This window comes from Geotrypetes seraphini, chromosome 11, assembly GCF_902459505.1.
Source record: "Geotrypetes seraphini chromosome 11, aGeoSer1.1, whole genome shotgun sequence".
Taxonomy (NCBI): domain Eukaryota; kingdom Metazoa; phylum Chordata; class Amphibia; order Gymnophiona; family Dermophiidae; genus Geotrypetes; species Geotrypetes seraphini.
In genome coordinates this window covers 7,564,791-7,592,205 of record NC_047094.1, presented here as the reverse complement: position 1 = coordinate 7,592,205, position 27,415 = coordinate 7,564,791, and the positions used below count along the sequence as shown (strand labels likewise).

At 45.7% G+C, this 27,415-nt stretch overlaps 1 protein-coding gene across 1 annotated transcript in view; it reads right to left on the bottom strand.

Annotated features, from left to right (window-relative positions):
* Positions 1-278: 278 nt before the first annotated feature.
* CACNA1H (calcium voltage-gated channel subunit alpha1 H) overlaps positions 279-27,415 on the bottom strand; it is a 304,694-nt gene continuing 277,557 nt past the window's right edge. Inside the window, exons 28-33 of the mRNA XM_033914172.1 lie at positions 23,125-23,203; positions 17,614-17,735; positions 13,017-13,331; positions 7,809-7,989; positions 5,102-5,268; positions 279-2,375 (exon numbers count right to left, since the gene is read on the bottom strand). Coding sequence (XP_033770063.1) covers positions 1,188-2,375; positions 5,102-5,268; positions 7,809-7,989; positions 13,017-13,331; positions 17,614-17,735; positions 23,125-23,203 — 2,052 coding nt within the window. The 3' untranslated portion in view covers positions 279-1,187. The remainder of the gene's footprint in view (positions 2,376-5,101; positions 5,269-7,808; positions 7,990-13,016; positions 13,332-17,613; positions 17,736-23,124; positions 23,204-27,415) is intronic.

The window sequence follows — 27,415 nt, the reverse complement described above, 5'->3', positions numbered from 1 at the left end:
TAAAAAAGGAAAAACAGCAGAAGTTGTAGCTCCCGCCAACAACTTTGAGCATTTTGGTGGTTCTGTGCTTGCAAACTAGCTCTCCCTCTCCGTTGAATTCAATGAAGTCAAAACAGACACAAGGGAGGCCGTAAAGGACATTGTTAATACCACCTTGTTTTTGTAATAAAAAGGTATGAAGAAAACACCCGTTTACTCAAAGGATCGCGAGGTGAATCATCTAAGGCCATTGAGTTCTAATAATTTACTTCGGCTAAATGAAGAAAAATTCATTTCTCAAAAGAATTACTTATTCATCATTTTTTTTTTTTTTTAATTTGTTTTCTGCAGCTTTCCCTGTATTTTCACTGTTCTGTACGCACACCGTGTTTAACTGGCTTCATTAAAGAAATTAGGTATAACGGGAGATAAAAAACGGGGATCTATGTCAAGACAAAATAAATAAGTTTATTATTGCACTGGCTACGAGTCAGTAGAGATTTGGTTAGAAGTGTTTATTTAAATTACTGCGCCAAACCAACAAACAAAAAAAAAAAACCCTCCACATCAAAATCTCCAAACCAAAAGAAAAGGAACTGAAGAAGTGGACATTTAGCCAAGCTAGAAGGGTGAAGGGAAGAATGAATGAAAGGGAGAAAAAAGAGAGACATGAACAGAACCCATCTTACGTTGGAATAAAACATAAAACAAACACCTCCCATTTCAGAATTGATGTGTGCAAAATTTTAGAGTTCTCTATAAAAATATGTGCATTGTGAAGACACGTCTTTTTCTTTTTTTTTTTTTTTTTAATTTGTTTTTCCTCACAAAAACAATAGTTCTATTTGATTCTTATACTGCTGATATACAGACAATGTTTGTGCTGCTGTCTGCCAGGCACGCCTGCAAACCACAGCATCGCACAGTATAAAGCGCCAGGTTGAAAAAAAGAAATCAAACATTCCCTTAAAACAAATTAACAGTAACAAAAAAAAAAGACCCTGAATCAATGTGATTGAGGCTATGTGGGAAATATAACATTCCTTCCCTTTCCCCAAAAGTTTGCATATCCCTTTTCTGTTATTCCCTTTTTCCTCTTGCAGATCCATGAGGCAAAGAAACAGTGAATGGGATAAAGAGAAAATGGCTCCGTAAACCATTCAGTGAGGCGGTTCCTTTCAAATCATGTGAGTCTCTTTTCCTAATAGCTATACTAGTTCGTCCACCTCCTCTTCTGTTGTGTGAGCCGTGTGGGCAAGTCCCTGATTCCCCATGAGGCATTTTGTGCCATCCACAGGCTCTTGTTTTTGCTCAGTGTTTTCACAATGAATTTGTATATGGTCCGCATTTTTAAGTTCTAGTGCCACGGTGTCCAGCCGGGAGTCTATGGAGGCTACTGAAGATGGCGTAGACTGGCCGCTATCGGAAAAAAGGTCAGAGAGACTGCTCAACGAGCTGGCATCTGACTGATCAAAGGAGTAATTTGGTATGGCCAAATGCTCACCTCTACAGGGTGGTTGGACCCGTCGGTCCATTTTAGTAGGCTGGTCCCCTGGTTGGTTTTCTACAGGGTCCAAGGAGTCCCTATATGCTGTCGATTCACAGGAAGGGGTTCTCCTCCTTAGCAACATGCTACTTTCAGACACTTTGGTACGCGAGGTCGTACTGTTCTCATCCTCCATGGGAGGATCTATAGAAATACAAGGCGGGCTCATTTTTTTCTTCCTTCTAACACCATGAATATACTCAGATTCTGACTGAGCATGGATTGAAAAGCCAACCTTCTGATTGTTGAGTTGTCCAAAGCTAGAATCCCCATCATCAATGGATGGGCAGATCTCAATGGAGTGCCTTCTTTGGTCATCTGCCCAGGTAGGCTTGGTCAAGAACCCTTGGGTATCAACACTGCAAAATTTTTTCAAGTCTTTTTCTTTGTTGTTGCTCTCAGCCAGGCTGGTTGTGCTGTTGCAGGTCTTCAGAAGAACCGGTGGAGGTGAACCTGGAGAGATGAAAGGAGAGACCGAGTGGCTCCTGATTTCAGATTGTCTTCTCCAGCCCTTTGCTAAGCTGTTTATGTGCCTGACCTCTTCATCGGCCAGGTCCGACGATTCTCCAGTGTCAGTGAGACCACTGTTGCGACTAGAAGGCCTGCTTGGAATACTGTGCTGGCTGTATGCATGCTTGCGTGTGCGGACGCTGGAGCATCTTCCACGTGGTGAAAACAAGGAGGAGGGTTGTTGGATGCCTTCTCCAGAGAGTGGCGGAGGGTGGAGTGAAGGAAGAGTCAACGTACTCTGTGATGGCATCTTCGGCTTCAGAGCATCCTGGAGTCCCATGCCGAAACTGTCCTTGGCGTCCGCATTCTGATGCTCAACGGAATCTGTTCTAATGACCTCCTAAAGAGAAGAGAAAGAAAAGCCATGTTAGACACCTGTTGAATTAGCCTCGTAATGCCTTGGGTGGTACTCTGTCTTGAAAATGCTGAAAGACGATAAAATACTTCAACAATAGCAAAACGTAGATATTCAAAGTGATTTAAATGGCCAGAGATGGCATCGTTTTAATGCAGGGGCATGCTAGAGACACTGCATTAAAACGATGAGTAAAAAGAATTTATGCTGTCAACTAGTTTTTATTTCTGGATCTATAATAGAGAAGTAAATAAACAAGTTACACCCACATAAGGAGGCAATGGAATGAGCTGAAGCCAGATACACAGTTGTTGGATGCTTTTGACATTAATAACTTTGAAATCCCTATTGCCATCCTGGTGTTGAATCCGAGCAGTGAGGATTTCAGCCGCTGTGGTTGTTTCCAGTTGTCCTCACCTTTTCATCTTCTATACCTTTTAATATATGGGGAGGGGCCCAGGACCCCTTATTGGCTCAGCCGCCTAAGGTTGAGTGGCAGAAGGCCGCCTTCAGGGCTTCAAGCCCTGCCTCTCAGCTGTTCGGGCTTTCCCTGTCAGCTCTGTGCATGTGTGAAAGTCGCTCTTACAGCAATCAATCGGACGGCAGAGTCGTGGGTGACAAGGAACCTCCACATGAATCATTTGCATGCAGACTTTTTAGTGCATCAATAGCTCTTTTTGAATTGGCCCCAAATCGTATCAGAGCAGACCCACACTGTCTTATCGATCCTCCTTATGGCTCAGAGATAAACCATTTTGCAACTGAAGAGAGTCTGCACATTCCAGCCCATCTATAGGGTCAGGGTTGGAGCCCAGAAGAGCATGGGAACAAATTGTAAGTGATAATTAACTGATAACAGCATAGATAATCGTATTAAGGAGAACTGCTACCCTATCTGCACCTATTAGTGGGGTTACCAGATGTCTCCAGACACGTCCTCCCTTTCGAGGACATGTCCAGGGGTCCGGATTGCTTTTCAAAACCCGGCACTTTGGCTTTTGAAAAGAAATTGCAGCTGGAGGGGGCATCCGCGCATGTGCGGATGCCTGCCGCCCGACCAACAGGCAGCGGGGGTTGGGACTGGGGGCAGAGCTGAGGGCGGAGCTGAGATGTAATGGGGCAGGGATGGGTGGAGCTGGGCGGGCCTAGGGGATCCGGATTTTACTGCCGTAAAATCTGGTAACCCTACCCATCAGTATGAACTGTGCTAAAGGGAACTGTTTTTAACCCCTGCCGCTACCCGTGGTAGGGTTTAGGAGCGGAGGAGTAGCCTAGTGGTTAGTGGAGCAGCCCGAGAACTGGGGTGACTGGGTTTGGTTCCCGCTGTAGTTCCTTGTGATTCTGGACAAGTCACTTAACCCTCCATCGGTGCAAAATAAGTTCTGTATATAATATGTAAACCGCTTTGATTGTAACCACAGAAATGGGGTACATCAAACTCCTTCCCCTAAAGGAAAAAGCATTGCTGGACTACATGAGCGAATAAAATACTGGAGAACCTGAAGTTCTCTTTGCCACTGTTTGATTATAAACGACTTTAAGAAATTCTGGTTCAGTGCAGAAGTTGAATGAGCAGTTTAAAAGTTTGGCCTTCTAGATGTTTGTCTAGTCCCAGCCTTGGTTGTGAGCCCAATTCCCTACACAAAGGCACATAGGTACAGTACCTCCAGATAAAAACAGAAATACATATGAGGGGGTGCTGAAAAGTTGTTCAGCCCAACCAACCAACTTCCTCAATTCTGAGCGTTCTCTTATTTCGCTAGGTGCCAATTTGCGGAAACAAAATTCTCTGTTTTGACCTTGTTTCAGATCATTGATTGAACCCTGTCCAGGTCATTCTCTTCTTGGTTGGGCCGAGAAATTTTCAGCACCCCCTGGTAGTGTAAAGAGCTGAGATTGTGATGTCATAATGCCTCATTCCACCAATAAGAGCCAACCTCATCAGTGATGTCACAATGACTTGATTGTCCTGTACTTGGCTCACTTTTATTACATACCAGGGGGTGCTGAAAAGTTCTCAACCCAAGCAACCAACTTCCTCAATTCTGAGCATTATTTTGCCACTGGAGCTGAAAAGAGTGTTATATACGAAATTCTCTGTTTTGACCTTGTTTCAGATCATCGATTGAACCATATCCAGGTCATTCTCTTCTTGGTTGGGCTGAGAACTTCTCAGCACCTGCTCATATACAGACAATGCAAATATAACCTTAAATGCATGTACACTTCTCCCTCCGTATTCACTGTGATGGGGGATTAACAGAACCTCAAAAACAGAAAAAAACGCAAATAACTTTTTCATATGTTATTCGCTGCTTTCTATTAAAAAACCATCGCGAATAACATGGTGGGAGACCTGGTCTGTTCCTGAAGGAGAGGCAAAATACAGTGAAGAAAGTGCTGAGAATCAGCGATTTCTCTATGCAAGCTGACATAATTTGTGGGGAGGAGCCAGCAAGCTAAAAACTGTGAATAATCGAAACAGTGATTTCTGAAACCGCGAATATGGAGGGAGAAGTGTACACGCACACATACTCTCAACCATCCCCACACACAGTGTGATTAAAAAGAATTCCATGAGCCGTGGTCTCCACGCTACCCTTCCTTTCCTGGACTAAACCAGGCCCTTAAAAGAGGAGCGCAGACTGGGATTAAGAAGAACTAGGAAGACAGACAGAGATAATATGATGGTTCATGGCTTCAGGCATCACCTTGTTGAAGCTAGGAGACTGTGCTGGAACTTGTAGAGGTGGAATCTTGGGCTGATCATCTGGCTCTTGAGGACAGGGAACTACAGCAGACAGGAGACAACAGTCCACAGGAAGGTTCTGTATCGAGCCCATCTCCCCAGGCTGAGAATGAACCGACGTGACAGATCCTGTAGAAAGGAAAGACTTATTCTCATGACATTTATTTATTTGATCCTTCTAATTGGAAGCCATTAAGATCTTAATTTTGTGGCTCATGGAAATCTTGAAAAACAATCGCTATGCTTAAAATCCTTCGCTTTTGACAAGTTTCCGCTTAGGAGAGAAACATGAGGGCAGATAAAGGCCAAATGGCCCATCCGCAGCATCCACTATCTCCTCCTCTCCCTATTGGCTAAGGCTCTTAACATTTGCATTGTGAGGTCATAGAGCTTTATGGTTATAGAAACATGATGGCAGATAAAGGCCAAATGGCCCATCCAGTCTGCCCATCCGCAGCATCCACTATCTCCTCCTCTCCCTATTGGTTAAGGCTCTTAACATTTGCATCTCCTCTTCCTATAGGCTAAGGCTCTTTACATCTGCATTGTGAGGTCATAGAGCTTTATGGTTATAGAAACATGATGGCAGAGAAAGGCCAAATGGCCCATCCGCAGCATCCACTATCTCCTCCTCTCCCTATTGGCTAAGGCTCTTAACATTTGCATTGTGAGGTCATAGAGCTTTATGGTCATAGAAACATGATGGCAGATAAAGGCCAAATGGCCCATCCAGTCTGCCCATCCGCAGCATCCACTATCTCCTCCTCTCCCTATTGGTTAAGGCTCTTAACATTTGCATCTCTTCTTCCTATAGGCTAAGGCTCTTTACACCTGCATTGTGATGTCATAGAACTTTATGGTTAGAAACATAGTAACATGATGGCAGATAAAGGCCAAATGGCCCATCCACAGCATCCACTATCTCCTCCTCTCCCTATTGGTTAAGGCTCTTAACATTTGCATCTCCTTTTCCTATAGGCCAGTGGTCTCCAACTCCAACCCTTTGCAGGGCCACATTTGGGACTTGGAGGGCCTCAGAAAAAATAGTTAATGTCTTATTAAAGAAGTGACAATTTTGCAGGAGGTAAAACTCTTTATAGTATATAAATCTTTCCTTTTGGCTAAGTCTTAATCATAATATTGTCATTTATAGCTAAAGAAACTGTTTTATTTTACTTTTGTGATTATGATAACCATACCGAGGGCCTCAAAATAGGACCTGGTGGGCCGCGAGTTTGAGACCACTGGGATATAGGGTGGAACTACAATTTCATAAGAAAAGAACAATTAAGGGAGAAAACATTAAGGGATAGGGCCCCTGGTAGCTAGAAATGCTTATTCTCCAAGATCACAACAATTAATGACGGAGCAAAATAAATCCATAGATTTTTGCTAAACTAATTCCCGAAAGCGTCTTTTTAAAGAGGAAATCTGGTAATCGTAAGCATGGGGCTCAAACCTATGACATCAGAGTGCTGAGGCTGTAGCGCTAACCACGAGGCCACTCCTCACCTTGGCTTCCTGATGAATTCTGAAGTTAGGTCCTGCACGGTCTCTGAAGCACATAAATTACAAACAGATTGTTGCTGGCTTTTAAAAGGTATCCCAGCGTACCTAGGCTATGGCCGTTCTCTGGGATTAATATGGCCACTACATTTGCTTTGGCATAAAAGTTCAAGTTTCAAGTTTATTTATGGCTTCATATACCAACCATCACAAGTATCTGGTTGGTTTACAACATTTTTGTAAGAGAAAATCCATCAGATGATGCTAAAATGGTTTGAAGGTGGCAGCTCCGTCTCCAGCCAGTAGCAGGCGCTCTTGTTGATAAGCATCTGTTGTGCTTCATCAACTGTTATGTTATCATTTCCACTAGAGGGCGTTTGCCATAAAAAAACGTCTGGTCTTAAACACCTACGTCACACAGACATGAGAAACGGATTCTCTCGGCACAATTGCTGTGTGTCTGAAAGTGCTTGTTGTTTATGTCAAGGGAGGTCCATCCATGATCCCAGAGACCGAGTGACAACTTTCTGGTGGCATGTCTGAAGTATGCATCTCTGTGCTCCTCTCACTCCCAGCAAACCCTTTCCTGTGGCCTTCATTAGCCCCTCTAGGGACCTTCGGCCTCAGCTGTTTGGTAACACCTCCCTGTGTGTCTTTGATCACCTCTCTACACCTCCCTCCATGCCACAGGAACTTCACCCTCTGGCCTCAGTCACCCCCTCCTCTCAGCTGTTAACCTCACATTATTTTTAGCACTGGACTTCCTCTGTTCCATCAATTCTAGTCCTCTGCATCTTTGCTGGTAGGGATGGGGGAACCTCACCAGTTTCTCTGCTATTCTGCTTCCAGATCTCTATTCATATCTTTGTTGGTAGAACCTGAAGCAGGTGCAGCTGAACATATTTTGGTTGGAGGAGTCAAAGAAGCTCATCCCATTCCAGTACATATGACCTAGGGTGGGGAGCCCCCACAAACTAGCTACTCTGGCCTGCCAAACCATGAAAGAAGGACTTTTATGCATGAGATCCCTTTCAGCCTCATGGACACAGTGGTGGCAACATCGGTTTGCTTGAGGCCTTTCTATGTGCTTCCACCCTACTGGCACCCCAATGGCCTAGAGGAGGAAAGTGAATCCCGCTGTCTGATCTTTTCCCATTTCTTACCTGTTGGCGATTTCTCCTCATTTGCCTCCACTTCATGAAGTGGGTAAGGGGCTTTGGCTGGCATGACAGGGCGGAACATATAGCTATCATTGGGTAACGAGTGCATCCTGGATATGGCAATCTTTCGCACGGTGAGCAGATTCTGCGACTCCCTCCTTCCTTTCATGTAAGCAGCATTATCCTGCAAACCAGTAGGACAAGAACTTGGGTTAGTCCTGAGTTTATGAAGATTAATCACTTCTTGACATTGAAATCTCTCTCATTCCATACCTATTTGCTTTCCAAGTCATTGTTGCAATGGCCTCGTTCTAGATGTTCTGAAGGGTCCAATACCATCTGTTTAATATGGGACTAGGTTTAGGGTGGAGGGAGGGTGGGATGAAAAATTATCCAGCAGTGGCAATATTTAGCCACTCTTCAGATAACATTTGGGGGTTGATTTTCAATGCAATTTAACTGACCTGAAATGGCCCCTGGTTTGTCAAATTGCCACTTTGGGGCTAACCGCTCATTTTAGTAGCACTTAAAAGGTTAGTGTCATTGATAATAACTGGTTAGCCGCCAAAATGAAAAGTGGTTACGAGGGGGGTGCTGAAAAGTTCTCAGCCCAACCCAGAAGAGAATAACGTGGATATGGCTCAATCAATGATCTGAAACAATATCAAAACTTACAATTTCATCTCTGCAAATTGGAACTTACGAAATAAGAAAACACTCTTTTCAGCTCCAGTGGCAAAATAACGCTCAGAATTTTGGAAGTTGGTTGGTTGGGCTGAGAACTTTTCAGCACCCCCTTGTATGTAATAAAAGTGAGCCACGCCATTGTAACATCACTGAAGAGGTTGGCTCTTATTGGTGGAATGAGGCATTATGACATCACAATCTCAGCTCTCCTTCCCAAAGACTGAAACTCTTCACACTGCTACTATGAATTATTTCTATAGCGCTACCAGACGAATGCAGCGCTATACAGAGTTACAAAGAAGACAGTCCCTGCTCAAAAGAGCTTACAATCTAAACTAACAAACAGGAGGATGGCATGGATACAGTTAAGGGGAAGGGTTAATCTGCTGGCTGGGTTGGAGGGCAGAGGGGATTTCAGGACAATCGAGCCATTGTGACATCACTGATGAGGTTGGCTCTTGTTGGTGGAATGAGGCATTATGACATCACAATCTCAGCTCTGGTTGCCAGAGACTGAAACGCTTTACACTGCCAAGGGGGTGTTGAAAAGTTCTCATCCCAAACAAGAAGAGAATGACCTGGATATGGTTCAATCAATGATCTGAAACAAGGTCAAAACAGAGAATTTTGTTTCAGCAAATTGGCACTTAATGAAATAAGAGAACGCTCTTTTCAGCTCCAGTGACAAAATGGCGCTCAGAATTTCGGAAGTTGGTGGGTTGGGCTGAGAACTTTTCAGCACCCCCTGATATGTAATGAAAGTCAGCCAAGTACAGGACAATCAAGCCAGTATGACATCACTGATGAGGTTGGCTCTTATTGGTGGAATGAGGCATTATGACATCACAATCTCAGCTCTTTACACTACCAGGGCGTGCTGAAAAGTTCTCAGCTCAACCAAGGGAAACGAATGTGTGCGAGGCAGAGTAAACCCAAAAGTGAACATACACATTGTGCTTAAATCTAAGCTTTCCAGGCAAATTTCTCTGTATGCAATGTTTATTTTTAATTTTTGTTCTATTGTTTATTCTTATGTATGTTTTATCTTGTGGACTTCTTCAGTTATAAGTGGAATATAAATTAATTAAATAAATAACACTAATAATCAAAAAGCTTATATTTAAAGGCGCCGAACAGTGCTTCCGGGTTTGCTTGGCGCATGCATACGTGAGCTGCATTTACCCCAAAACCACATGTTCCCCCCCCTTGCTTTCAGTCAAAAACTGCGCACATTATTTCCATCTTTTCACGGTTGAGCATTGGGGAGCTATTTTTCGGCGCTGTTCCCGCAGCCAGGGCAGGATTAATTTGTCGAGGGCCCCTAGGCACCCAAGTACACTGGGCCCCCCTACCCCGCCCCCACCCCACCATGCACCCAGGCGGAAACAGGAAGCTGCGTCCGAGGGAAGCTTTGGGCAAGCAGCACCGCTTGCACAATTACAGTTCCCGTTGCCTTTCTTACCCGCGTTGCTTGCTTGTCTTACTTTCCGTCGATGGGAGGGGGGGGGCCGATCGATGCTGGAGGGGCCTATCGGCGTTTGCAAAAAACAATGTTGATGCCTTCCTTCATCAGGCTCCCCTGACCATTTCGGGCCCTAGGCACGTGCCTACTTAGCCTATTGGTTAATCCTGCCCTGCCCGCAGCACTGGACAGGCGCTGTTCCGTACAATGCCGGAGTTTTGAACATCAGCCTGTCAGTGCAAATCAGACTTTAGGTGGGGGTGGGGGAGGTGGCGGTGGTGAATTTGGGGATTGGTCGGCGTGGGGGAGGCGGGGGAGGGGATTTTTTTCTGTCAATTGCTGATCATTTTTTACACAATACATGCATTGTGCAGTGTACAACATTTGGCTGAAAGTTGGGGGTTATAATACTTTGTATTAAATTCAAATGACAAATCTCAAGAGTTCAACAGCCATGACAATCTCTGAACTTTGGGGGTAATGTCTTCCGTCTCCTCCTTTGACAAAGTGTGGTTTTTGTTTTCAGTGGAGCCCCGTCAGATCTTATCACGTTGAAACTGATCATTTTCATGAGCCAGGCAGTCTGCTCTCTTTTCCACTGAGTTGCAAGAGAAATCGTCTCACTGAAGCAATCGCCAGCTGCGTTATCTGAAAATGCCTTTCTGTTTCTGGTGCACAGAGCGTCCGCTGAGAACTTTTTTAAGCGGTTACCTTTTGCAAATCAAAACCAGAGCTCCCTCCCCCGAGGAAAATCCAACACAGAGGACACCAAAAGCGCCGATTTATCTTTTTTTAAGCTGCAGCTCGCTCTGTTTACAGACGCGACTCCAGAGGTTTTGAGAAAACATTTGTGTCTGCGTAGCAGAAAACAAGCATCCCTTTCAAGAATTTAAAAGAGATAAATATGCTTCTGGCTGCCTTCCTCTTTGTCACCAAGCAGAGTTACAGAATTAGCCACCCATTAGGCTGAATAGCTCAGATGATGAAGAGAACAGAAAGTGTGTGATACAGGCAGAACATGGGAACTGCGTCTCATTATTCTTACGGCTTCTTACAGCTAATTAGAGCTTTTAAGGGCATAAAAGCTCAGTCCGGTCAACAGGTGAAAGGTCAAAAGCGCACGTCGAGACAACTGAGCGCAAGGTGGAAGCCCGCGCCGAAAAAAACCAATGTTTTAAGGGGCTCCGAAAGGGAGTGTGTGTGTGTGGGGGAATCCCCCCACTTTACTGAATACAGATCGCGTCGGCGTTGTGGGGGTTGTAATCCCCCACATTATACTGAAAATTTCACTTTTTCCCTATAAAACAGAGAAAAAGTTAAGTTTCCAGTATAATGAGGGGGGTTACAACCCCCCAAACCTCCCACAACGCCGCACAATGCCGGCGTGATCTGTATTCAGTAAAGTGGGGGTGGGTTCCCCACCGACACCCCCCGTCGGAGCCCCTTAAAACACTGTTTTTCTAAGGCGCGGGCTTCCGCCTTGCGCTCAGGTGTCTCGGCGCGCCTTTGTCGGCGCGCGCTTTGGACTATGTACCGGTCAACATGTTGCAGGAGGCAAGATTGTTTTCTAAATGCTGCCCACTGCCAGGTGAAAGAAACCCAATACGAAATCCCGGGCCACGTCTGGGCACTGCATGGAATATCCAGGTCAACCACTGAATATTCAGCGCTGATAACCACACCGCTATGTGGGCAGCGCTAGGATTGCCTGTTATCTGATCTAGGGTTACCGGAGGTCCGGATTTACCCGGACCTGTCCTCTTTCTAGACTTCCCAACCCTGTCCTGGAGGAACACCAGGCCAATCGGGTTTTCAGGCTAGCCCTAATGAATATGCATGAGAGAGATTTGCATATGATGGAAGTGATAGGCATGCAAATTTGCTTCATGCATATTCATTAGGGCTAGCCTGAAAACCCAATTGGCCTGGTGTTCCTCCAGGACAGGGTTGGGAACCACTGCTCTAGAGGACTGTCTGGATGGGTTTTCAAAATTCGGCAGCTGGCCAGGGTTTTGAAAAGCGTTGAGTTCGGTGCCGCGCCTGGAGGGCCTTTGAGCACGCGCAGATGCGATGCAGTGACATCACAGGTATGCGCGCACGCGGGTGATGTCATCGCTTGTGCAGAGACCCTCCAGACGCAGCCCTGAAGAGATGAGGTTTGTGCGGGGCCGGGGTTAGAGGGCGGAACGGTGCGGGGCCACACAGCCTCATATTTTGAAGAACAAATCTGGTAACCTTAATCTTAAACTAAACTAAACTTTAGGTTTGTATACCGTGCCATCTCCGTAGGCGTAGAGCTTGGCACGGTTTACAGAGTTAGGATAGAAAGGAACTCCAATGAAGGGTTATAGGATAGGAACTAAGAGGGTATAGAGGGGCCAGGGTACCAGAGAGGGGGGCGGTGTTACATTTTGGAAAAGAGCCAAGTTTTCAGGTGTTTGCGGAAAAGTTGGAGGGAGCTTGAATTTCTGAGCGGGGATGTGAGGTTGTTCCAGAGTTCTGTGGTTCTAAAGGGGAGGGATGTTCCTAGTTTTCCTGCGCGGGATATACCTTTTGTAGAAGGGAATGATAGTTTTAATTTTTGGGAGGATCTGGTGGAATTAGGGTATGAGGAATTCCAAAAGAGTGGAATAACGGGAGGAAGGATGCCGTGTAGGATCTTGAAGGCTAAGCAGGCACATTTAAAGAGGACCCTGGAGGGCACTGGAAGCCAGTGAAGCTTGGACAGGAGTGGTGAGACATGGTCGAATTTGCTTTTTGCGAAAATAAGCTTAGCCGCGGCATTCTGAATCTTATACGAAAATATACAAATAGCAGCAGGACTTTTATGCAAGATTTATAAGTGTTGCTAGCCAGCAGCGGGGTTAACCACAAGAGAAAACCTGCCCCCTTAAACCCTGCTCAGTGGACTTTCCCCAGATATTCAGCAGCACAAGAGACACCCCCCCCCCCCTGACTACTGCAGCACTGTGCGGTTGTTTCTCAGAGGGGGCTCAGAGGGGGAGAAACTGGACGATATGCGAGAACTGGCCATAGCTCTATCAGCTGCTGGTCTTGCTTACCATAGCTTGCTTTGTCGGCATCTCTAGTTCCGGCGTGTCGTGGCTCGGACTGTTGGCCTTGCCAGGGATGCAGCTATCGGCGCTGCTGGGGGACGTCAGCCCTCGCGACATCTCCATTTCGATCTCGGCGTCCATCTCGGCGTCCTCCTTGGCCTCCTTATTGCTCTCCTCCAGGTGCTTCATCAACACAGCCACCACGACGTTCACCAGGACGAACTGCGCGATCAGAACAAAGGTGACGAAATAGACCGGCGAGATGAAGGGCAGGTAGGTCAGGCAATGTTTGTCATCACTGCTGCACTCTCGGAGCGTGTCCTGAGCAGGAGGAAAAGGTGAAAGAGGCGTGAGATGCAATGGACACCAGGAGTTGACAGAAGCCCCTCTTCACATTAAGAAAACACTAATATTCACACTTTATTTCTATATGGGTGTTTCAAGTTTCAGGTTTTATTATTTTTAATATACCGACCATCGACAAGCATCTAGCCGGTTTACAATGCTAAAATAAAATAAAGGATTAAAATAATACTTATAGGAGGGGGAAAAGTGAAAATTAAAAGACATTTTACAAAGACAAACATGAAAGTGGGGGTAAAAGAAAAAGGTGTGTGTGTGTGGGGGGGGGGTAGAAAATTACATTGTTTAGAAAAAAAAATTTAAGTTTAAAAGAAAAGGAAGGGAGAAGGGATGTAACATTAGGGGTTGGGTCGCTTCTTAAAAGCGTTTGGCAGACTTTTGAGAATGAGAAGTTTAGGAGCTGTGGAATTCATCTTACATAAGAACATAAGAAGTGCCATCTCCGGATCAGACCCTGGGCCCATCAAGTCCGGTGATCCGCACACGCGGAGGCCCCGCCAGGTGTGCCCTGGCATGGATCAAGTCCCCATGTCACTGTATGCTTCCCAAGGGAGAGGTGCACCTAATATACCCTTACCCGTGTCACTCTATGCCACTCCTAAGGAGATGTGTATCTAGTTTACCCTTAAATCCTAGAACGGTGGATTCTGCAATTACTTCCTCCGGGAGAGCATTCCAGGCGTCCACCACTCGCTGATATTCGTCCTGGACCTGTCCCCCCTCAGCTTCAGACTGTGTCCTCTTGTCCGTGTCACATTGGACATTGTAAATAGCTGCTTTCCCTGCTCTATTATGTCGAATCCTTTCAGTATTTTGAAAGTCTCGATCAGGTCCCCCCCGCAGTCTCCTCTTCTCGAGGGAGAACAACCCCAGTCTCCTAAGTCGTTCCTCGTAGTCCAGGTTCTCCATACCTTTCACTAGCTTCGTTGCTCGTCTCGGCACCCTCTCTAGCAGTTTTATATCCTTCTTTAGGTATGGGGACCAATGCTGGACGCAGTATTCCAGGTGCGGTCTGACCATGGCTCTGATCTACTCGTAATTCCCTTCTTTATCACGCCTAGCATTCTATTTGCTTTCTTCGCTGCCGCCGCACATTGCGCTGACGGCTTCAGGGTCCTATCAGTACACCCAGGTCCCTTTCCTGTTCGGTCTTTTCCAGAGTTACACCTGACATACTATACTTGTGATCTTTATTTTTTCTGCCCAGATGCATCACTTTGCACTTTTCCACATTAAACTTCAACTGCCATTTGTCTGCCCACTTCTCCAATTGATTTAAGTCGCTCTGGAGTTCTTCGCTGTTTCAAGTTTTTTATTAGTATTTGATGGATCGCTTATTTAATTTAGTAAGCGATGTACAACTTTATAAAAACAGGGTTGTGGATACAGAAAGAGTAACTTCAGACTTACAAAATAAGACTAACATGAATCGTGGAGGATAGGGGGGAAAAGTTACAATTCCTTGTTAGAGCGAAAAAACAGGAGGGAAGTAAACGAGAGGGAGGGTAAAATAAAAAAAACATAAGATTTCTGGTTATTGGTCAATAAGTGAAAGGTTGAATGCATCTTTAAAAAGATAAGATTTTAAAATTTTTTTAAAGGGTGAAAGGTCTGTCTCTCTGCAATCTGATTGCCCGGCATAGCTTTGTGTCGTCTGCGAACTTGATGATTTCACTGGATATTCCTTCTTCTAGGTCATTTATGAAAACATTAAATAAGATGGGTCCAAACACCGAGCCCTGGGGTACGCCGCTAGTCACTTGTTCCCATTCGGAGAACTTCCCATTTATGCCCACTCTCTGTGTTTCTGTTCTCCAGCCATTTGCCTATCCATCTTGAAATAGGAACGTTTTTAGTTTAGTCTTGAATTTGTCAAGAAGATTTTCGCGGCGGAGTTGGGATGGCAAGGCATTCCATAAAGTTGGGGCGACCACGGAGAAGTTAGTTTTCCTGGTGTAATAGAATTCTTTGATGGAGGGGACAGAGAGTAGGTTCTGATGTGCTGATCTGAGAGTCCGGGGAAGGGCAGAGAGGGATGATGAGTTTATCCAGAAAGGGTGGAAGACGCGAGAGTTTGATTTTAACCCTTTCAGGACCAAGGGACATATTTGTCCCATAACTTTAAAATCCTATAAATTTTGATTGGGATAGTCTACCGTTCTAAATTTGATATGTACGGATTCCATAGGATACTGCCTTTATGTAAACAAACTGGTTCCGACATTCATTCATTAGCGTCGTTGCCAGATTGACGAGAAGATTCACTTGCCACACTGTCCATAAGCCAGAAGTGTGATTTTTTTAAAAAAAAATAATGATATTTCACAAAAAAAAATCAATTTTTTGGCATCTGCAAGCCCTTTTTACCCTAAAAATGTCGTCAAAACCACAAAAATTGGCCTACGATCCTTATGGTCCTGAAAAGCTTAAAGACCAGCATGAGAGTTTTATAAGTGAGCCAATGGGCTTCTTTCAGAAGGGGAGTAACATGATCATATTTCCCTATCTTATGAATTTGCAATAGCAGGAGATGGCAAGCTTTAGCTTTTTCCACAGATTAATGCCTGATAAACTTTCATTAAAGAGCCTAATGTGTACAGGGCCATTGTAAACCGGGGATGCTCCCTGTGCATGTCATTTTCCTAAATCTACTGAGAAAGATGTGAGCTAATATTCAAAGAGAAAAAATGCAGGGAGCTTATGTTAGAAGAAACAGCAGCATTCGGACAGGTCTTCCCAATAAGAGAGGCAGTCAAGTCAGAAGGGAAAAGAGAGCGCACCCTAGTCTGGAGAAGGCAGGGAGGCCGAAGGAACAACCAGAGGCAACACTATGTGGCAAAGGTCTTTTAAAAAATACAAAGTCCGACGCTGCCGTGCTTTGGGGGCTGCCCTGCATCAGGGATTAAACATCCAATGAACTTCACGCGAAGATGTATAGCATGGCAAAATGGGTATTTAACAGAAATCTTCCTGACAGGGTTGCAGACAAGCATAGACAAATGATGGCAGATAAAGGCCAAATGGCCCATCCGCAGCATCCACTCTCTCCTCCTCTCCCTATTGGCTAAGGCTCTTAACATTTGCATCTCCTCTTCCTATAGGCTAAGGCTCTTTACACCTGCATTGTGATGTCATACAAACCTGATGGCAGATAAAGGCCAAATGGCCCATCCGCAGCATCCACCATCTCCTCCTCTCCCTATTGGCTAAGGCTCTTAACATTTGCATCTCCTCTTCCTATAGGCTAAGGCTCTTTACACCTGCATTGTGAGGTCATAGAGCTTTATGGTTATAGAAACACAATGGCAGATAAAGGCCAAATGGCCCATTCGCAGCATCCACTCTCTCCTCCTCTCCCTATTGGCTAAGGCTCTTAACATATGCATCTCCTCTTCTTATAGGCTAAGGCTCTTTACACCTGCATTGTGAGGTCATAGAAACATGATGGCAGATAAAGGCCAAATGGCCCGTCCAGTCTGCCCATCCGCAGCATCTACTATCTCCTCCTCTCCCTAAGAGATCCCACTTGCCTGTCCCATGCTTTCTTGAAATTCAGACACAGTCTCTGTCTCCACCACCTCTTCCGGGAGACTGTTCCATGCATGTATTTCCTTAGATTACTCCTGAGCCTGTCACCTCTTAACTTCATCCTATGCCCTCTCATTCCAGAGCTTCCTTTCAAATGAAAGAGACTCAATTCAAGCACATTTACGCCACGTAGGTATTTAAACATCTCTATCATATCTCCCCTCTCCCACCTTTCCTCCAAAGGTGGGAGATTGAGATCTTTAAGTCTGTCCCCATGAGTCTTAGGACGAAGACCATGCACCATTTTAGTAGCCTTCCTCTGGACCGACTCAAGGGCCTTGTATTTTTAATAAAATACTTTTGCCACACTAGTGCCTCTGGTTGTTCCTTTGGCCTCCCTGGTTTCTCCAGACCAGGCCTTTTACCTCACAGCTCTCCGTCAGGCCAGTATGCTTGGGTAAATCTCTATGCTAATTACCCTCTCTCATTCTAGTCTGCAAAGAGACACTATAATATGGAATCCACTGTAACAGGAAAGGGATTTGGCCATTTTTAAAAACATAGAAGAAAGGCAGAATTGTCAGCCCCCAGAGCATTCAAGTTGGGTCACCTAAGCCCAAGCATTAGTTTCGTGCGTGGTTACATTTTTATAGCAAACTTTTCTCTAAAGGGCACCATCACAAGCGCCAACTCCAAAGCAGAAGTTGTATACCTTCATTATTCCGTTCCAGTTGTCACCAGTAGAGACTCTGAAAAGGGTAAGAAAGGCCATCCCAAAGTTTTCAAAGGTGGCGTGCCTGCTCAGGCCTTCACAGGGGTTTTCATCGTTGCACACTGCAAGAATAGGATGAACACAGAAAGTGAGCATAGGACTTGCGAGGGATCGGACGTCCCGACGAGAAGACAAGCAAGCAGCACAGGATTTGAAGACCAGAAGACGGACTCCAGCGTGAAAACGTAGTGGATCATCACTCGTTACTACCTCTGATCTCATTTACAGCTTTCAATGTGATCTCGTTATTAATCTCTCCTTTGTGTTAAATTATCTGGATTGTACAGGATACAACTTTCTCAAGAGTAAACTCATTTAGGTCGATATTCAATGATTTAACCTAAAGGAGGGACTCTTGGCTGGCTAAATGGCTTGTGTGTGGCTAGCTACTGACATTTGATGGAACGTAAACTGTCAGTCCTTCTAAATATCACATTAAGTACTAACGTAGCCAGTTATTTTGTGGATGGTCCAGGGATGGCGTTGCACTTAAGTTAACTGGAGAAATCGGACCACGTGCATCTCAGTCCTATCTTTGTCTACTTTCGCTTGGGAGGTTAAGTGCTGAATGTTGCACTTAGCCGCATATGTAGGGTTACCATATGGCTCCAGAAAAAGGAGGACGGATTCAGGCATCCGGGTTTTACTTCCACCGAAAGCAATGGAAGTAAAACCCGGATGTCTGAGCCCATCCTCCTTTCGCTGGAGCCATACGGTAACCCTGTGCATAAGAGAGAGCCAGCCACACATAGCTGGATATTCAATATTGGAGCCCAGACATAGCCTGGCGTTGAATATTGAAGGGTAACGCTGAAAGCGGCTGGAAATTATGCTCACCGCTGCTGGATAAATATTTACCCCATTGTTTTTGGGCATTTTCCACCCAAGATCTCATACCTTAATGAGTGCAAGCTGGATAAACAAACTTGATTGGGGCTCATTGCATTTTCATTACTGTGTCTGGTGCTCAAGATGCCATTATTAACCATTTCGTTTCCAGCCCAGGACTAGATTTGCAGAGGGCTGGAACATTTTGTGCTCAGCACACAAAAACTAAAATAATGTGAAAGACCAGTGGCGTAGCGAGTGTAGGAGGTGCCTGGAACAGTGGCGCTCCATACGTGTGTGTCCTCCCTTCCTTGTACCACTTTAACTTCGCTGGCGCAAGTAGCATCTCTAAATTACTGGCCAGGCCAATTGGAAAATCCGGACCCCCCTAAACCCGCCCCCCCAGTCCCGCCCATGCCTGTCCTAATCCCGCCCCCAGTCACGCCCCTCCCCCGCCTGCTCTTGTCTGCTGCTCCCCACTCTTGGCCGCAAATTGCGCTAGGCATGGAGAAATCCGCGCATGCGCCAATGTCACGCGATAATCCCTGACGCGATTTGAGGAAGCTTTTCAAAACCCAGACAAAGTGCCGGGTTTTGAAAAGCCGGCCGGACTTCTGGTAACCCTACCCATGCCAGCCTCAGCTCTCCCTCTGATGCCAGAAGGAAAGCCAAGGCTGGCGCAAGCAACAGGTTGGAAGCGCTGCTCACATTGGTGAAGAGGCAAAGAAGTATAGGGGGAAGGGACAGAGAGGAGGAGAGGTGCCGGTACCACCACCAAGACAGTGCCCAGGGCGGTCCGCCCCACCCCTCCCTTAATACGCCAGTGCATGAGATGAAGACAGAAGTCTTGGATATGGAGAAATCTCTCTGGCGAGAGCACTGAACCTCACTGCCACATGCTTCTGTTGGGATGGAGGCTGCTGGTATCAGTGACGTAGTAATAGGGGGGGGGGGGGCTAAGGGGGTGGTCTGCCCCAGGCGCCATGATGGTGTGGGCGCTGGCACCCCTCCTTCAACCCACCTCCGCCACGTCCCATTCATCCCCTCCACGCTCTGGCCCCCTTCCCCCGTACCTCTAGTTGAAGTTGGCGCTCGCAGCAGTCAACAACGTGCTCTTCGCGACCCCCCGTCGGCTCTCCCACCGATGTCATTTCCGGGTGCCATGCCTAGGAAGTAACATCAGAGGGAGAGCCGACGGGTTGCTGACCGTTGCGAGTGCCAACTTCAACTATACGTGCGGCAGGTGGGATTAGGGAAAGGTGGGGGGGGCGGAGACAGGGGGGGGGAGGGGCACCACCATCCCGGGCACCTCTCATCCTTGCTACGCCACTGGCTGGTATAGTGGCTGGTGCCATGTGACAGAGCGCACTACTTGTGAGCAGATTCCAGATGAGCAAGACTCAGGAGAGCGTGGCACCTATCATCGTAAATTACCAAGGGGAATGAGAATGAAGGCCACTGTGATACCTCTTGCACAGGCTAATGCGGTCCTGCCAAGCCCTTAATGCCAAGCGCGGACATTCAATGGCGTCTTGCTGACTTCAGGCGTTGGTAATGAGTCTCTCACAGTCTACAATTTGTACATGTCATCGTTACAAAATATTTCGCACCCCTTGCACTGCTAACAAGGTCTCAGGCTGAATTCAGGAGTTGGCCTACGCTGGTAAAGGCCTCCTGTTCACCCTTTTGCGGTCAAAAGCTCAAGTCACCTTCAAGACAGATATCATCTTGTAAAATGCAGCTGCCTCCCCCCCCCTCCCCTGATTCATGCTGAGACGTGACTAGAGAGACGTAGGCCACAGGGATAAGGAGGTCTTGGATGTACAGGACAAGTGTGAGGGCAGTGGACAATAGTATTCATTTGCTAGTGGCCAGGGATGAAATTTTGCACGTCTTTTCAGAATATTTTTAACCCAAATGAGAGAACATTCCCCCCCCTCCACCCTCCAATTTGTTTTTTTGTGTCATCGGTAGTGCACACTATAGATCAATAGGGTACAACACGAGTCCATATTGTAGTATTCACTATAGCCTGATAGTGAACAGTAATGAGTCCCAGTGTCTGCTGTTTGTGTAAAAGAGTGACTTACACTATAGTGAGCACTGTTGACATCGATTCCCAAAATCTAAATAAATAAAAGAATTCTACATGGAAAACCCTAAATAAAATTTTAAAATCCCATTAAAGACAGGGGAAACGAAAGAAGGGTCAATAGATTAAGCAATTTAACCGGCCAGAAATGTTTCCTGGCAGGTTAAATCATCCCTTCAGAGCTAGCCAGTAATTTTCAGCAGCCCTTGACCATTTTAATTTAATGAGAGGGCAGATTGGATGGACCGTTCGGATCTTTATTCGCTGTCATTGACTAAATAGCTGCTTAGTGCTTAACTGCAAACTAGGTATTTTGGGCAGAGTCACAACCTGATTGGTTAAGTGTCAATATCCAGCACTTACCAGGGGGTGCTGAAAAGTTCTCAGCCCTACCAACTTCCTGAATTCTGAGCATTATTTTTGCTGCTGGAGCTGAAAAGAGTTCTCTTATTTCGTTAAGTGCCAATTTTTTCAGAAAGGAAATTCTCTGTTTTGACCTTGTTTCAGACCATTGATTGAACCCTGTCCAGATCATTCTCTTCTTGGTTGGGCCGAGAACTTTTCAGCACCTCCTGGTAGTGTAAAGAGCTGAGATTGTGATGTCATAATGCCTCATTCCACCAATAAGAGCCAACCTCATCAGTGATGTCACAAAGGCTTGATTGTCCTGTACTTGGCTCACTTTTATTATATACCAGGGGGTGCTGAAAAGTTCTCAGCCCATCCAACCAAACTAAACTAAACTAAACTAAACCTTAGGTTTGTATACCGCGCCATCTCCGCAAGCGCAGAGCTCGGCACGGTTTACAGAAGTTAAGAGGAAAGGAACTACAATGAAGGGATATAGGAGAGGGACTGAGAAGATAGAGAGGGACAGGGTACTAGAGATTAGATTTGTGGAAAGAGCCAAGTTTTCAAGTGTTTGCGGAAGGATTGGAAGGAGCTTGAGTTTCTGAGCGGGGATGAGAGGTTGTTTCAGAGTTCTGTGGTTCTAAAGGGGAGGGATGTTCCGAGTTTTCCTGCGCGGGATATACCTTTTATAGAGGGGAAAGATAGTTATTTAACCACTGTAGCTGAAAAGAGTGTTATCTTGTTTCTCTTAAGTGCCAATTTGCAGAAACGAAATTCTCTGTTTTGACCTTGTTTCAGATCATTGATTGAACCCTGTCCAGGTCATTCTCTTCTTGGTTGGGCTGAGAACTTTTCAGCACCCCTTGATAGTGTGAAGAGTTTCAGTCTCTGGTAACCAGAGCTGACACTGTGATGTCATAATGGCACATTCCACCAATAAGAACCAACCTCGTCAGTGATGTCACAAGAACTTGCTTGTTCTATACTTGGCTCACTTTTTTATTACATACCAGGGGGTGCTGAAAAGTTCTCCGCCCAAGCCACCAACTTCCTAAATTCTGAGCGTCATTTTGCCCGTGTAGCCAAAAAGAGTGTTTTTTTAAAGTGCCAATTTGCAGAAACAAAATTCTCTGTTTTGACCTTGTTTCAGATCATTGATTGAACCCTGTCCAGGTCATTCTCTTCTTGGTTGGGCTGAGAACTCTTCAGCACCCCTTGATAGTGTGAAGAGTTTCAGTCTCTGGTAACCAGAGCTGACACTGTGATGTCATAATGGCACATTCCACCAATAAGAGCCAACCTCGTCAGTGATGTCACAAGAGCTTGCTTGTTCTATACTTGGCTCACTTTTTTTATTACATACCAGGAGGTGCTGAAAAGTTCTCCGCCCAAGCCACCAACTTCCTAAATTCTGAGCGTCATTTTGCCCGTGTAGCCGAAAAGAGTGTTATCTTAGTTCAGGAAGAAAATTCTGTGTTTTGACATTGCTTCAGATCATTGATTGAACCCTATCCACGTCATTCTCTTCTTGGTTGGGCTGAGAACTTTTCGGCAGCCAGGATAGCTGTATAAAGAGGGCTGCATAAAAGTCAGTGCTTTCCCTCATAGCCAGTTCAATGCTGAATATTGCGTTGAACCAGCATGGCCTGGCATGGTGGTCAGCAAAGCCCTAGACACCTCCGGCAGACCCAGTGACATGGCGCGGGTGAGTGGCGCCCGGGATGGAAGCACCCCGTCCCTGCCCTCTTCTCCACCTCCCGCTCCTTCCTGTCGCCCCCGCCGTGCACGCGCCCCCTTCCACAGCCCCTCTTTAATTTCCCCAGCGTAAGCAGCGTCATGAACTCGCTGCCCGTGTCGCGTTGGCTCTCCCTCTGCCATCACTTCCTAGGCGTGGGACCCCAGAAGTGATGTCAGAGGGAGTCGATGCCGGCGCGGGCAGCAAGCACGTGATACTGCTCGCGCCGGGAAGGGGCGCGTGTGGCAGGAGGCGTCGGGAATGTGTGAGGGCGGAGGGAAGGACGCGTGCCAGTGGCCCCCATCTTGACTACGCCACCGATTGCACGCACCTAACACTTTTCGGCCCACTCATCCCTTCAACACACTTGAAAAGGGAGACAAAGAAATTAACGACCGCCTTGTCTTGCGCTGAACTTTGGAAGCTCCGCGAGAGCAGCACTTACCCATCTTCCCAAACAGTTCTACTCCCAGGGCAGCATAGATAAAAAACAGGAGCATGAAAAGTAGCCCAAGGTTTCCTACCTATACAAGAAGAAAGCAGAGCATAAGTCAGACTGTTACGCAGGCAAAAGCCACAGAAAACAGCAGAGAAAGTGCATTCGCTACGTCATTTCTCCATTCAAACCAGCAGTGGGTTCTTGGAACGCCCCCCGCACGTTCTCTTCCCAAAGGCTTTCTTTCCCCATTTGGTACCTAGATCAGGTGCTGGATTAACCCTATATGCAAAGTATGCACATGCTTAGGGCATCATGGGAACGGGGGCACCACATAAACTTTTCATATTAAATTAATTAAATTTATAGCCATTTTCAAAATGTCATGAAAAATGAATGTTCTGTCCATAAAGTGTTCTCTCTTGTGTTTATCCTGCAAAATAAAGTACACTGCGCTCGCAGATTGGAACAAGTCTAGACGCGTTTGAAACAGCGCAGGTGACGGGCACTAGCTCATAAGACGTTCTTAGGGCTCCTTTTTACTAAGCTGCGTTAGCGTTTTTAGTGCGTGCTAAACCCACGCTACGTGGCTAGAACTAACGCCGGCTCCACGCTGGCGTTAGCGTCTAGCGCGCGCTATTCCGCACGTTAAAGCCCTAACGCGGCTCAGTAAAAGGAGCTCCGAGTTTAGTCGCCAACTGTCGCTGGGGTGAATTGCAGGTGCATTCGGAACCTCTTTTTGCTTTCAAAGTCTCAAAGTTGCTTAACGACTGTTCCAATTGTACACTCAGTTCTGGCTCTTTAATCTATTAAAAATGTAAGTACATCCGCTATAATAATTCCCTTAGCGTACGTGCGCACTTCAAACCTGGTGGATCCGTGCGTCCGTAGCTCCGTGGCCAGCAGAGAAATTGTATTGTAAGCAGAGAAGTTGGCAAAGCGTGCTGCGAGTGGCGGTTTACTTTACCCAGCAGTGGTTATTCTGTGCCAGTTGCCGTTTTTTAATCACCCCATTCATAATGATTTGATATCATAGCCTATTTCTGATCTCGGGTCTGTAATTATTATCCCTGGATCTTACAGCAAGTTTTTTAATCACCAGCTGTGGCGGTAAGTTTCAAGTTTCAAGTTTATTAACTTTTTAATATACCGACCATCACCAAGTATCTGGCCGGTTCACAATAAAATTTATACAGAGGAAAAAAGAAGAAGAAAAAATTTAAAATATAAAATGTAGTGGGTGAACATTAAAGACATAACTTGACTAACATGAAAGTGAGGATATGAGGGAAAGGGGGGGGGGGGGAAGTAACATATTTTGGAGAAGAGAGGGAAATAGTGGGGATGGGGAAAAACATATTGGGTAGGATCGCTTTTATTAAAGCGGTTGGTTAAATAAGTTGGAACCAATCAGATGAAGAAGAGAAAAGATAAGAAAAGGGTGAAATAGAGAGGAAAAAGGTAGGAAGAGATCGAAAGATTAGGGGAAGAAAAAGAAAGAATTTAGAAGAAAAAAAGAAAAAAAAAAAAAGAAAAAGGGAAAAGTTCTGACCGCTCTTAGGAATTCTACGAGTGTCAGTGCTTTGACCGCCACGACGCCGATAAAAAACCCCTAATGCGGCTTCACAACAGGGAGGGTTTAACTTGAAGGTTATGGTCCATTAGATATCTTAGCTTGAGTAATGAACAAATCGTTAGCTATAGGTACCAAATTAAAATGTTATCTGCATATTAATAGCAGAGTTCATCACTTCCTAAGACAAGAAATTCCAATGAGCTCATAAAAGTGTTAAATCGGCGACAATGGCCAACCCTGCGGGACCCTATAGGGTGATTGCCAAGCATTAGAAAACGTACTCTTCATCTTTACAACGTATCTGCGATGTGTAAGAAGTTTCTTGAAGCAGCTCAAAACGAAACCTGTGATACCCATTTCTCCAAGTCTACAAAGTAGTAAACACTGATCCACCAGGTCAAATACCGCCGACAGGTCAAACTGTAGCACTATAGCTTAAGTTCCGATGGCAAACACAATTCTTACCGTTATACCCCTATGGGCTAGATTCAGTAAGCAAACCGATCGTTTTCTCGATCACTTTGCGATCTCGCTCTCATTCACTAACCTTACTCCCGATCCGACTCCTGCCCGATCCGATGTGAGCAAGCAAATGTAGGAAGGAAGCGATTCACTAAAAAATCTTCAGGAACACCAATTGGGCCGGCTGATCAAAAGAAGCGATGTCCTTTCTGACTGTCCTGCTCTCTGCCTGAAACCCCAGCCCTGCAACCATCAAAAAAGCGTCTACTCTCTGCCACTCTCCTCTCTGCTCTCTTCCACCCTGCCTCTCTGCGAGCCCATGTTTTTAACCCGCGGGTTAAAAGCGGAGTTGCACTTCTCACCACCAGCCACGACTGAGCTCAAGGGCTGTGTCAAACTGTTAAGGTGAATACTGGTTCCGAGGCTTCCTTATATCCCGCACCTATCAAGTTCGTTTTGATTGCAATCTCTCGGATACCTGGAGTAACCCATCTGGCGTCCCACAGGGGTCACCACTATCCCCATTACTTTTCAATGTTTACATGTCAACATTAGGTGCACAATTGTCCCAACTAGGAATAAAATTATTCAGTTATGCAGACGACTTTACGATCATCATCCCATTCGCCACCTCTCTCTCAGAAGTTACTCCCATGGCAATAGAAGCTCTAAACTTGATGGAACAATGGATGACTGAATTTAGACTGAAGCTCAATTCAGAAAAAAACAAAATTCTTCATAGCTTCGGCACACCCACTAGATACTACAACTCCACTACACATCAACAATCTTAGTTATCCCATTCAACCCACTCTGAAGGTTCTGGGCGTAACGCTGGACCAGGGCCTAACCATGAAAGACCAGGTAGACTCTTTGGTCAAAAAAGTTTTCTCTACTCTCTGGAAGCTTCAGTCCATTAGAACATATTTTGACGCACCATCATTTACAATCCTGGTACAATCCCTCATACTGAGCCAACTGGATTACTGCAACGACGCTTATCTGGCGATTTCCCAGAAGAATAGGCGGTGATTGCAACTGGTGCAGAATGCAGCAGTCAGGCTGATCTTCAGGTTGAAGAAGTTAGATCACATAACTCCCTCCTACCGACTTGCCGATGGAGGCGCGTGTGAGGTTTAAGTTCGGCTGCTTTTGCTTCAAGGCTCTATTCGGTCTAGCCCCCAAATACATAACCGACCTATTCTCCTTTTCAACCAATAGACATAAAAGAAGCTCAAACTTGAATTTTGTTTCCCCCCCCCTCGGTTAGAGGATGTAAATTCAAAATTCATCACCAACATCTTCTCTCTTATCAAGCAGCATTATGGGGCAACGATCTGAAACAACTACTTACGCTTGCCAATACATATAGGGAATTTAGGAGACTACTGAAAACATATCTGTTCCTAAAGTACATAGGAAACTGAATCGCACAATCTCTCTCTCAATACCAGATCTCAAGAACTGCTAAACAATAGATATTAACTATGTCAATTCTACTCAATTTGTAACATTTTTTATAATCATTGTAAACCGCATAGAACTTCACGGTCCTGCGGTATATAAACCGTTATTATTATTATAATTCTATAAACCTGACTATCCTCTGCTAGTTGGTGTGTGCTGGAACGAGAGGCAGAGAGGAGGAGGGATTCTTCACCCTGATTCTCTGATACTTCCACGCTGAAGGCTGGCCCTCCGAACTGGGAACCAAGAGCCCCCTGTCCCGGAAACCTTCATGTCCTACGCAGTCCCTGTCTTCTTTAAATCCGAGCAGACAGCCTTGGATCTAGCCTCCTCGAGCCCCCCCTCTCCCTCCCACGCTTGTGCTGAGAGCAAATGGATGCGTGGACCATCTACAGGAAAAGAAGATGGTCTGCGCATGCTTATGGATCGCTCTGCAGTGATCCGTGGGGCATGCCTCCGATTGCAATAATTGGCATGAGGAGGCAATCGATCGCTCAGGAAGACTCGGCCACGGATCGCTCAGCAAAGGTAGCCTTTGTGAATCTAGCCCTTTGAAACATGTGCTATGGGAGTTAGACGCACTGCTAGTACTCCGATTTTAATGGATGCCAATTATCTTCAGTAATTGGTCGTTAGCATCAGTGATGTGCGGTCAGGACTTTCAGGGGAATCCCAAGCTCTACAACTCAGCTTTTTTAAAATTTTTTGTTTACTTTTTGCTTGATTTATTGAGCAGATAGCTTGCATCAAGCAAAAAAATTTTAAAAAAGAAGAAAAAGCAGGGCTCTGAATTTG